Genomic DNA, 13,147 nt, shown 5'->3' with positions numbered 1-13,147 from the left:
AATGCATATTGAGAACCTTGTACTGGGTTTAAAGGATACTATCATGGGTATGATTAATTGAATTTGCTGTGGCCCAAGAACTTGAATAAAAACAAAAAAAGCCCAAACAGAGCTTCACCTCTCCCTTCTGAAGGGCTTTCAGGGAAAGTTCTGCTCATAAATGCTTTAGATGTGCACTGTACCAGGTTTGAGAAACAGTTTTAAAAGCCAGATTATTGTTTTGTAATAAAAATATGAGACTTTGTTATGTTCTCATTAGTGGTAGATTGAAGTTAGTGTGCACTACTGTGGATTGGGAAATGGCTTATTTTTACAAGATTAGTTTGGTAATCACTGTATCACTGCCATCCTGTTGCTCATCAATTTGCTCGAGCGGGCACCAGTAACGTCTCCATTGTGAGACTTGTTACTGTTTTTGGCATATCGAATATGCCACGGATAGCTTGCCAGGGTCTGCCGTGTGGGCAGGATACTCTTGGTAGCTTGCCGGGCTCTTTGAGAGGGACGGAGGAATTGAACCCGGGTTGCCCTTGTTCAAGGCAAATATCCTACCCTCTCTGCTGTCACTGGAGCTGGACTGGATAGCACAGCGGGTAGGGCATTTGCCTTGCATGCAGCTGGCCCGGGTTTGATTCCTCCATCGCTCTCGGAGAGCCCAGCAAGCTGCCTAGAGTATCCTGCCCGCATGGTAGTTTGATAATAAACCATCTTAATTTTACAGTTTTTTGTGATGGGGCTATTTCTGTCATGGTGCCTGGGGATGGCTCTTGCAGGTGTCTGGGGGACCATGTAGTGTGAGAATCAAAACTGGGCCTCTGGCATACAAAACATATGCACGAACCCTTTGAACTCTCTCCCCAGCTCAGTATAATAAACATTTTAAAATGGTAAAATCAAGTATGTACATATGGTATATAAATATGTACATAACTGTTAATTTTGAACTACATATCCTCTGATTTGATACATGTATTTACTATAATATTGCCTCTGTAACAAAATCTTTAAGATCTAGTTGTTCACCAAAAGGTAAAAGACAGCCATATTTATATGTATCGTAATATAGATGTGTTTGGATATGCACACACATGTAGAATCTCCAAAAAGTACATTTTAATTTTAAAAATAGGCAGAATACTTCTTTTTGTTGAAAATACTTTTCTTGAAAAGTATTTCTTGAAATACTTTTCACAGAAGTGGAAATTCAAATGAGCATTTGAAAACAGCATTAACAGTCATTAAGAAAATACAAATGCATGCTTTGCTTGCAGGAGGCCCAGGTTTGATCCTCAGCATTGCACGGTCCCTGCAATACCATCAAGAGCAACCTCTGGGTACAGAGCCTAGAATAACTTTCTATCACTGGGTATTGCCCAAAAAACAAAAACAGGCAAAAATATACAGATACCCTGGCATATAGTATAATATATTTTTATATTTAAAAGACTTACTAAGAGTAGTCAAAGATGTGTATCATCTGTAACTTCTTCATTGCTGCCAGGAATGTTTAATGTACAACTTTGAAAAATTGTCAGTATCTACTAAATAAATGCACTGTGACCTTATTCAGTGACTGAGCAATTCCACATTCCATAAACACGTGGTTATACGTATGTGTTCACCAAATGACATGTACAGGAATGTCAGTAGTTTTGTTCCTGTCCATCTGGCTCTTCCCAAACCAAAGGAAATAGTTCAAATGTCTGTGAGAGGTATAATGGATACAAAAACAGTGTGACTTGGCCACCATTGCAAGAGTTGGAGGTCGTGGTTCGTTGTGGTTTAGATTTAGGGCTTCACACATGCACAGCATATACTCTGTTAAGTCAGCCACATTCCAGGCCCAAGAACACTCACGTCTCCCCTCCCCACCTCTTGTTTCTCATTTGAAGCACAATGTTAAGAGTACAAACTATGATTCTGTTTGAGGTTCAAGGTCATATTTAACATTGCACACTGAGGAAAGGGATACTAAAGGGGCAGGAGGCTTAAGTGTGCCTTCTAAAGTGTGGCAGTTTGAGTATAACTATGAGAATACACACATACATAAAACCCATTGTGCAAAGTCCTCTTTTCAGTTTGTGTATTTTGTATATTTCCTCAAATCAAGGGGCATAGCATATAAAACGATTATTTAAAAAAATGACTTTTTTTTTTCTTTTTGGGTCACACCCGGCGATGTACAGGGGTTACTCCTGGCTCTGCACTCAGGAATTACTCCTGGCGGTGCTCAGGGGACCTATGTGGGATGCTGGGAATCGAACCCGGTTTGGCCGAGTGCAAGGCAAATGCCCTACCCGCTGTGCTATTGCTCCAGCCCCTAAAAAATGACTTCTTAAAAAAAAAAGAATAAAATGACAACTTAATATCAGTTCTCAGAGTGCATCTTTTCTGTCATACAATGTTCCAACACCCATCCCTCCACCAGTGCACTTTCCCATCATCGGTGCCCCTAGTTTCACTCCCCCCCCACCCCGCCTCTATGGCAGGCTTTTTCTTATTTTTTGTCTCTCCTTTTGGGCATTATGGAAACCAACTAATTTTAATTGGTGCAGTTTTGGAAGCATAATGTAACTTTCCTAGAGTCAATGGTGTTGTACTTGGTGACGTGACATCACTTCATATCCCCTAAGATGACAATAATACTGAAAAATTCTGAAAATAGCTGCTCTGGATAAGTAAGTCTCACCATCTGTCTTAGCTCAGTAAGGCAGTTAGGATGCCATTGTTAATACAGTTTAAAATCAAAGACTTTACATTGTTTCAAATATATTGAATTTGAAACATTCAATCTTTAATTTTACTTTTATGACCTAGCTTTAATCCCAAATATTGGAACTGGATGACAAAAGAATTATAATATATTTTGTGTTCATTAAATGTTGATAATTTAAATATTTCAGAAGACATATTTTCTTTTAAAACTGTTACAAGTTCTATTTGAATTAATAAAAAGCAAATACCCTTCATAAATAAAATTGAATTTAGAATAAGCAGTAATTTATAAATGAAAGAGAATCGTTTTTCTTTTTTTTTTTTGTTTTTTTGTTTTTTTGTTTTTGGGTCACACCCGGCGATGCACAGGGGTTACTCCTGGCTCTTCACTCAGGAATTATCCCTGGTGGTACTCAGGGGACCATATGGGATGCTGGGATTAGAACCCAGGTCAGCCGCGTGCAAGGCAAACGCCCTAACCGCTGTGCTATCGCTCCAGCCCCAAGAGAATCGTTTTTCTTTCCATTATCCTGCAAAGTCTACCAAACAGAATTGAAAAATAGTGGTAGAAGTCATATAGACCACACGATGTTTCAGAAAACTTGTAAATTACCTGTTTCCTGAACATGAAAGCATAGCTTACTGGCAGATACCATCCTTGCAGCATTACTGACTTTTTCTCCTTGACATAATAGAGAATACATTGTGATCCTAGTTAACTAGAAATTTTGCTTACTAGTTACTATGTGTCCTTGCTCACTGCAATCAGGCTACTTACAATAGAAATGAAATAGTAAGAATAGTGTGTTAATTTCCAACTTTCTCTTTCTTTCACTTACTAAGGCATTTTTTCAGTGACATATTTATTTAGGGAAAATTTCTTCGGTACAGATTTGTGTGCCAATCATTTTAAAGTTGAATAAATTATGACCTAGCACTCATGGAGTAAAGAGTTTAGTTTCATACGTGATACTCTACTCAAGGTGAGAATCAAAACTATTTCTCTCTCTAGGTATAAATTATGTTTCTTAAAAATAATACAATTCAGAGTTGTTCATTTGATTGAGGAGATAGTGGAATTTAAAATTTAAACATTAGATTATTTTGGAAGGGAATTAGGAGCATGACTGAGAAGTGTCCATAAGGAATCTACTATACATAGCCCTTATCTCCAGGAGTCATACATTCCATGTGTGTTTATCAAGAGAATTCTACAGTATTTTCAGTGGAAAGTAGAATTTAGTATTCATAAAAATTAGTATTTATATATATATATATATATTTTTTTTTTTTTTTTGGTTTTTGGGTCACACCTGGCGATGCACAGGGGTTACTCCTGGTTCTGCACTCAGGAATTACTCCTGGCGGTGCTCAGGGGACCATATGGGATGCTGGGATTTGAACCCGGGTCGGCCGCGTGCAAGGCAAACGCCCTACCCGCTGTGCTATCACTCTAGCCCCTAGTATTTATATTTTATAATTAAAAATCAGTAATTATATTTATATTACTTTGACTTTTCCCCACCTGAAATATTTCAGTGATTAAGTAGTAATTTGACACTTAAGTTCCCATCCAGTAACTGCACCATGAAGAAGAAGACACAAAAATAGCAATATCCTTATCACTTTATAAGCTGCTGGTGTTAGTTCATTTATAGACTTGATAACTAAATCTTAAGAATTTTTTTTAGAAAAAAATTAATACTGCATGTGATAGGACTAAGAGGGAGAGGACTTAAGAAACCTGAATACTCACTTGATATCTGTTTTTCTTGACATTGTTTTATTATTAAAATATTTGGGAAATATCTGCCTTGGTTTTTAATAGCTTTATTGTGATATAACTTCTATGTTATGAATATTTTTCACTTCAGTTGTCCACATTATCTACTACAGTTCATTGTTTTTTTATTTATTTACAAGGTATACAACAGTGCAGTTATTATATCTTTCAAACATTTTTTTTTAAACTCTTGAAACTACTTGAAGTTGAAATATCTCTTAGAAACATCTAGCTATAGTTTCTGTTTGTGATGATAAATCATAGAAATGGGTACTGGTGAGGCTTAAAACATTGCCAGTTTATGTAATGGCATTGAATTTAGCGGGTAGGGTGTTTGCCTTGCATGCGGCCGACCTGGGTTCAATTCGTCCGCCTCTCTCGGAGAGCCCGTCAAGCTCTCTGTGGGGAGAGCCTGTGGCGTATTTGATATGCCAAAAACAGCAACAACAAGTCTTACAATGGAGATGTTACTGGTGCCCGCTCAGATGAATCTATGAACAACGGGACGACAGTGTTACAGTGCTATATTTTATCACAATGAAAATGGATAATTTCTATTAAATTAAAATTGGTGATTTAACTTTCAAAGTGTTTGGAAATTTCAGGCTCAGCCATGAATAAACCTATTACATAGGAATGTGTGTATAATTTTTTTGTTTTTGTTTTGGGCCACACTAGGCCATGCTCCCAGCTTTTATCCTGCCTCTGCACTCAGGAATAACTCCTGGTGGTGCTTTGGGGACCATATGGGATTGATCTCACGTCGGCTGCTTGCAAGGCAAGCATTGTAGCAACTGTTCTCTCTCTAGCCCTCAAGCCTATTAATTTTTAATAAACTTGTTATAGCAAAGATAATCTTTGCTATATATTAAAACTTATATATATAATATTAAAAACTTCATACACAAAACCTTTCCACAGAAAAATAGACACATCAGAATTATTTTTGGTGTTTTATTTTTAGAGAAATTTTAATAGATTAAGTGAAGACATAATCAGCTTGGCTTTAATTTTGCTGTCCTTAATAAAACAAGACAAATGCAGAAATATCTGTCTTAGGAGGAAATAACACACTCATAAAGACATATTAGAGTATACAAGTATCTTTTTACAAAAATAAATCTTGTGAAAGAATAAATCATCAAATATTATAATATAGACTATAGGGGAAAGATTCCCTCAACACCCTGAGAAACCAACTATATATCTCATGCAGCTTATGTATTTCATGATCAAATGACCTTTGATTAACCTATGCACCTAATTTTTGATCCCTAGCACCACATATGTTCTTCTTAGCTTGCCATTAGTGATTCCTGATTTCAGAGCCAGGAATAAACCCTGAGCAATGTTTCTCCTAGCCCCCACCAAAAAAACAGCAAAACAGCAACAACAATAGCAACAACAACAAAGAGTGACTAGAAGCACATAATGTTATATGCTTATAGAGAGGGAGGTTGGAACTCCAACCAGAACTTTGACGAGATAAAAAGCCATAGGAGCATGAACTATAGGCCAAATGGGGAGATAAAGAACTTGGCGTGGGGTAACTCGAGCTCTCAGGATTTCTGTGAGCTTCTTCACTAAGTAGGTGGACACCTGAAACAGGACTCTCAACTCTAGCAATTTTACAATCAGCGTGGCAGGCTGAAACTTCTCCCTGTGTAATAAAGATCTGTCTTCAGTGATGTGCCACAAAAATCTAAGCCACTCCAGGGTTTCTTAGCCTTTTCCCACCCATGTCCCCTTCAGTCTTTTCCTTCCTTTTGGCCTCCCTGTCTTGCCAATTACCCCCTAATTTCATTCTGTGTCTCCTCTTCTTCATACTTGTTCCCCTTGGAACATGCTGGAGACCCACAGGGAACCCTGGTGAGAAATGCTAGTCTAAGCCATGGGAAATGCACCCTACAGCTAGCTCTGCAGAGAAAATTCTGAGGGTGCATTGGCTGTGATTTAAGTAGGGAAAGGCTCTGGAGACTCTGGGGACATGCAAATATGTAGAGCTCTAATCTATTTGTTTTATAAAGGAAAGTTCCGCTTGGGCCCCCAAGAATCAGTGCTGTGACCTGATATAAATCACATCACTTTTAGCAGATATAGTGTGCCAAATGGAACCCATCCCTCCTCTTGTTATACCTCCACCTCTAAGGCACACCCGTCAAGCCCCAGAATCAAATTTAGTAATGAAGGAAGTAGGATCGAAGTAGGATGCCTAGTACATAACACATTTAATTTTGGGAGTTTTGGGCCATAGGGATCATTTCTGGTGGTGCTAAGGGATCATATACAGTGCTATTCTGGGAATTTAACTTGGAAATCAGTCATCTTAACTTCTCTACTATCTCTCTAGACCATCGATAATAACTATGAGGAAAATAACAAGATTCTGGAAGTGAATAACAGAGAACCAAAAAAATAAGAAATGAAGGAGTGTAAGGAGTTTTTCATCAAAGAGATAGAAGCTTGTAGGTTCTAGGGGGTGGGGCTATGCTATAAGTGGTAGAACCCCAAATTCCATCCTTGGCACTGTGTGGCATCTCAGTCTTACCAGGTATAGCCCTGGTGGTCCTCGAGTTACACTACATGCTCCTTTTGTGGTCCCTGAAGACCAGTAGGGTGACTTTGGTAGCACCTGAGTTCAGACCTATCAAACTTACACATTTGCTGGAGTGACCTTGCCTCTTTTTTTTAATTTTAGTTTTATTATAATTTTATAAAGCAGTTCACAATATTGATTACATTTAGTATTCTAACACCAATCCCACCATTACACCTTCCAACCACCATATTTGGATGTTTCATCCAGAACCTCAACCCCTGCCCCAAAGCAGGACCAAAATAATTTATTTTGTATTGTTTGTTATGAATAAACTGCTGAAAATGCTCCAAAAACACTTTCCTTAGAGGAGAGTGTGTGCAGATTGTTGTATTTCACCTAGGGGCCATTAGCCCCTTCTAAGGCTTAATGTTTGTTGAAGATTGAGCCTTGTGTGCTTATATCTGTATCTGTAAAAATATGTTTCCCTCTAAGATTGGTTGCCTTCTACTTTAAACCCCGTCAAATGTGGTACCTACTCTTGGTGGAGTATGAGTGGTGTGACTATGAGATATCCAGGTATAAGTTTATTCATGAGTATGGGTGAGGCGCGGCCCCAGCATGTGGAGAGTGCCCAGAAGTATGATGGAGGCTGAGTTCTGGAGATTTTCGGCTGCCAGAGCTGGGTCCCTTGGGGCGGGGAGGGGCCTCACCTGCCACCCTCTGGGCCACCCCGAATGAAACAGCTTGGCATACGGTAGAGGTGGTATGACTGGCAGTGTCGTCTCTTCCGAAGGAGGACAGTGAGTCTCTGGAGTTTATCTGGGGCCAGCCAGAGGTGGCTTGTGGGTGTGATTGCTGAGTTGCCGGAAATGTGGGGGGACATGGGCGGAAATCTCCAGACAGCATGGATAAAACATGAGATAGCTTTTGCTAAGGGAAAAAAAAAAGTGAAAGTCAATTATCACAAGCTTTTCACTCATGTCAAATATAAATAAAGCAAACCAACTGGCAAAATATAAAAAATAACTCATAGACTCTGAGAAACGTGATACCAGAGAGAAAGAAGTGATGGAAGGAATAGGTCAAGAGTTCATTTTAATTGTATGATCGTTCACAATCACATATATGATGGATAAAGTAATTATTATATACTTAACAGCAGTATGAAGTGGTACTTCTGAAATATTTTACTATGAGGAAAATACAACCCTAGAGACAAAAAAGTAATGGTAATGATAGTTATTTGCATAGGAGGATAGGATGGGTAGAGTTCTTGGGTAGTATCATGCTCTACTACTGAGATGTCATCCCCATACCCACAGAGAAACATTTTTTGAGATGGTGAGGTTTTGGGGCCACATCCAGTGTTGCTGGGGGCTACTCCCAGAGCTGAGCTCGGACTTCACTCTTGATGGTACTTGGGGGTGACCATGTGGTGCTGGGGATCAAATGGTGTCAGCTACATACAAGACAAGGACCTTAATCTCTTTATTACCTCTCCTTCTTGTGGAAAATTTAAATAATGTAGAAAATAGCCAGATTTAGGTCTCAGAACCAACATGAACGTGCTTCTTCTCATTGTGCTTTGTTATAGGGTTGAATGAAAATTGAGGTTGGAGATTTTTCTTGCACAAACTCATATATGCAATGCACTCACACAGTTTGAGAATAAGCTACATTAATAAGAATTTGTTTTTTTTTCTAGGAATCAATTATGGATTAAGTTTACCACTTGGAGAAGACTATGAGCAGAAGAAACATAAATTAAAAGAAGAATTGCGGCAAGATTATAGACGTTATCTTACTCAGGTAATGAAGTATTACAGACTCAGCTAGAATAGGGCAGGGAGTTTGCATTTCATGTTGATTTGATTTTTTTGGCGGGAGTTCTTTATTTAAATTTTATTTTTTCTTTTTGGGATTGAATTTTAAATGAGATTATAAATTTTGGTCATTCGTGTTTTCTGTAAATTTATCATAATGTAAAGTAGCTCAGTTATGACTTACTAGTCTGTTCCCTCAGACATACATTAAAATGACATATGTGGAGTTACATATGCTAATTATTTTCTTATGAGCCTGACCAATAAAAATATCATTAATTATTTAACTTTTGAAACATTTGACTTATGATTTAATAAAGTATTGCTCTATTGCTTAAAAATTATTTTACATAGTCATGATTTTAAATAATCATGCATTACATCGTACCAAGCTCATCTTTAGCTCTTTACTACTTTACGCTTATTTTAAATATTCAGTGGTCTCTTATTTATTATGATTTATACATGAAGAGAAAGAATTTTGAATACATTTTATCAACAGTTTTTTCCCCTTGACTTTAGGGTATTGCACAAGCAAAAAGAAAGGTAGGGTTGCCTGCCTTCTCTTTTAGCTTTGTTTTTAGATCTAGTAGCTTGTAATAATTTATTGTTGCTCTCAAGCCAATAATATGAAAAATGATTTTATTTGTGATCTTGAAGCTTTTGAATGCTGTTATTTTATATCTGCTTTTTTGCAAGATGAATTTATATTATAATTTTTATAGCTATAATCCAGTCTTTGATTCCTGCTTTGCATTTTGCATTTGTTTTTGTTGCTTTCTTATGCCTCAATAAACATTATGTTGCTATTTTTAAATTCATTTTTCAGCATGCCAGGTTTTGTTCTTTAAATTACATTAATCACGTTAGGATTAACCTAGTAGTAAAATATTGAGATGTGTTTAAATGATTTATTGTCATTATTTGAATTGCTCAACATCTTTGTACCAAAACATGTTGATTATTTTTGTAAATGTTTTTTTTCCTCTTTTTTGGGGGTGTAGTCTCCCAAAAGGTGCTCAGGGGTCTGTAGGGGCTACTCTTTGCCATACTCAGTAAACCAGGCTGGATGGCTCAGTGCTTGGTTCAGTGATGGGATCTTGCTCAGGCCAGAGGTGCTGGGAACCACAGGGAAACCTTGACTGTGCCTGTGGGGGCAGGGCATGTAGTGCCAGGGACCCTGCACACTTATGCTACACATACATGACCATTGAGCTTTCTTGGGCTCCGAACAGGGACAGCTTTCTACTTTTATTAAACTTCCTTTAAAAAAGTATCTTATATAGCCATTTATCATTCAACCAAAGCCCCTTGTGTTATAGAGGCTTAGAATTTCATGTGGTGTTAGCATCCATATACACTCAAGAAATATAATTCTAACAAGGAGAATAAAATGATCAAAAAAGGGGGGCTGGAGAGACAGCACAGTGGGTAGGACACTTGCCTTGTATGCTATCAACTTGGGTTTGATCCCTGAACCCCTTAAAGGAGTGAACCCTGAGTGAAGAGACAGGAATGAGCTCTGAGCACTGCCGGGTGTGACCTAAAGACAAAAAAAAAAATGATCAGAAATGGTGGGTTTCTTTTTTTTTTTTTCTTTGGACCACACACAGAGCTTACTCTTGGTTCTGCACTCAAGGATTCCCTGTGGCTGGACTCAAGAAACTATATTCGGTTTGGGGATAGAACTTGGGTTGACTGCGTGCAAGGCCTTTATCCACTGTAATTTCTAGGTACTTTGATAGGTGTTATTTTGTAAAGGTGAATAGAATTGGGATATTTTAGTGGTCCACTTCAATATCCAAGGCACTGAAGAGGGCAAGCTTACAGATGGAGAATTTGTAATGAAGAAGGATTGGATAATAGGTAGATTTCCACTTTGTATATTGGGTTTACTGGCTTGATATATTTGTTTCACCAAGTCAGTGTACCAGCCTGGCTAGGTTAGGACAGATTCTTTTTGAGAGTATCACTGTTCCTGACATCCCATTGCTTACGATTTGCTCAAGTGGGCATCAGTAATGTTTCCATTGTGAGACCAGTTGTTACTGTTTTTGGCATATCGAATACGCCACGGGTAGCTCGACAGGCTCTGCCATGCAGGCAAGATACTCATGGTAGCTTGCCAGCTCTACGAGAGGGACGGAGGAATCGAACTGAGGTTGACTGTGTGCAAAGCAAACGCCCTACCTACTGTGTTATCGCTCCAGCCCTTTTTGAGAGTAAGAAATAATTAAGTAAATTATTTTACTAATAGATATAGGAGAGGGTCAGATTAGAAAGCAGATTTTTAACTTGCTATGTGTGATAGGCAGAGGTAAAGTTACTTAAACTTTACCTCTTTAAGCAATCTGTGAGGAGCTTGAAAACTGTATTTCAGAACAGTTAGTTCTGTATATTGGAGTCTCTTTATCTTCCTGCCTTAGTTAAATGCTGCAGATTTTAAACTGAGCTCCTTCCACTATGGTAATTATCAGTGTGTTTTCCATACTTTCCAGAATGATTCTGTTTCTTAATGGTGTAAATACTTCAATTTCTATTTATCTGCCTGCAGGATAAAAATTCAGATTCTCTTCTCCTCTTCCTCTACAGCTCCTCCTTCTCCTCCTCTTCCTCTTTCTTGTTTTATTATTCAGTCTTCTTTAATTATTCCCTGGTCTTGGACCTCAATGTGCACCCATCCCCCTACTGTTTCTTATGGAGTGAGATGTCTCTTTTATATGTACCATTTTCCCATTTACTTATAAATGGTAGGGGAGAATTCAAAACACAGTGTTGATAGGAAGTAAAGGAAGAAATTCCTGTGTCATAGAGATAGTACAGGAAATAAGAATTGCTTGAATATGACTGGCACTGGTTTGATTCCCAGCACTGTATATGATCTGAACACCTTTAGGGGTCACTCCTGTGCACAGAGCCAGGAATATTTTTAGTACAGTCTGTTGTGGCCCAAAAATCTTAAAAAAAAAAAAAAAAGACGGGAAAAAGAAATTGCTGCTGTAACAAAAAGATCAAGTTTTTTTTTTAAATTGATAAATTTCACTTTTATTTCACTTTACTTTGATTACATTCAATATTTCAACAAAAAAACCAACTTTTTATTTTTATTTTTTTTTATTGAATCACGATGTGGAAAGTTACAAAGTTCTCAGGCTTATGTCTCAGTTATACAATATTCAAACGCCCATCCCCTCACCAGTGCCCATATTCCACCACCAAAAACCCCAGTATACCTCCCGCCCCCACCCCCCCACCCCCAACTGCATAACTGATGAATTTCACTTCATTTTCTCTTTTCCTTGATTACATTCCATATTTCAACACAAAACTCACTATTGTTGTTGGAGTTTCCCCCCAAGAAAGACAGCCCTACTACCAAGGAAGCATTTGATAATTAGTTTTCCATTGCTGAGAATGAAGAGATATGTAGCCCCACTGCTCCAAGTACATAACTCTTTTTTTTTCTTTTTCCTTTTCCTTTTTCTTTTTCCCCCTCATACCCCTTCCTGCACCACATAGTATGGTGGACGCCACGCCGCGTTTCTCCCTGAAAATGGGAAACAACCGGGAAAGAGGGATATTTCCTCTTCTCCGCTGGCGTGGGGCTGTTGCTTAGTTCACAGTCTAGAGAAATGGCTGCTACTTTGATTACCTTCAATATTTCAACAAAAAACTCACTGTTATTATTTGGAGTTCCCCCCCAAAGTCAGACCTGCTAAAAAGGAACCGTTTCACATTGCTGACAATTAAGAGATATTTTGGATTTCTGTATAAAGTCCAGGGAAAATTCTGCCAGAAATTGCATAGCCCAGCTCACAGTCCCAGTGCATTGCTGTAAGAAGCTGCGCTGGATGCCAAAATGTGTTAGAAGGTCTCTGGAATCAAAGTCTTTAGGCGCAGAGGGTCTGTTTCGCTCTCAGCAGCTCCGGATTTATCTGGGCCAAGGGCATGCCGGTTACACCCACTTCCCATGATTACCTAGGAGCCCCAAAGTGTAAAAACCGTATACCTCTGGGTTAGGAGTCTTAGAAGGTGGCTCCCGCCACGTGGATGTTGCTGCCGCCGCCATTTTCCATGCAGAAAGACAGGGTGTAGAGGAAAGATCCATCCCCGGGCAGTGTGGAGTTGTAGCCCAGCTCTCAGTTCCAGTGCATTGCTGTAAGAAGCTGTGCTGGATGCCAAAATGTGTTAGAAGGTCTCTGGAATCAAAGTCTTTAGGTGTAGAGGGTCCCAAAAACTCAACTATTATTATTTGGAGTTTCTCCCCCCTAATGTTGGACCTGCTGA

General features: G+C 38.6%; 1 protein-coding gene across 15 annotated transcripts in view; it reads left to right on the top strand.

Annotated features, from left to right (window-relative positions):
• CSPP1 (centrosome and spindle pole associated protein 1) overlaps positions 1 to 13,147 on the top strand; it is a 104,404-nt gene that overhangs the window by 12,542 nt on the left and 78,715 nt on the right. For 8 of the 15 annotated variants that reach the window (XM_055127773.1, XM_055127772.1, XM_055127771.1 and 5 more), the window contains exon 4: positions 8,743 to 8,846. In XM_055127773.1, coding sequence (XP_054983748.1) covers positions 8,743 to 8,846 — 104 coding nt within the window. Of the gene's footprint in view, positions 1 to 8,742; positions 8,847 to 9,382; positions 9,407 to 13,147 lie in introns of all 15 variants that reach the window. The other 7 variants (XM_055127775.1, XM_055127774.1, XM_055127770.1 and 4 more) reach the window with 1 other exon arrangement.

This window comes from Sorex araneus, chromosome 2 (genome assembly GCF_027595985.1).
Source record: "Sorex araneus isolate mSorAra2 chromosome 2, mSorAra2.pri, whole genome shotgun sequence".
NCBI classification, from domain to species: domain Eukaryota; kingdom Metazoa; phylum Chordata; class Mammalia; order Eulipotyphla; family Soricidae; genus Sorex; species Sorex araneus.
Note: the sequence above shows the minus strand (reverse complement) of the source record. Positions and strands in the feature narration are given on the sequence as shown.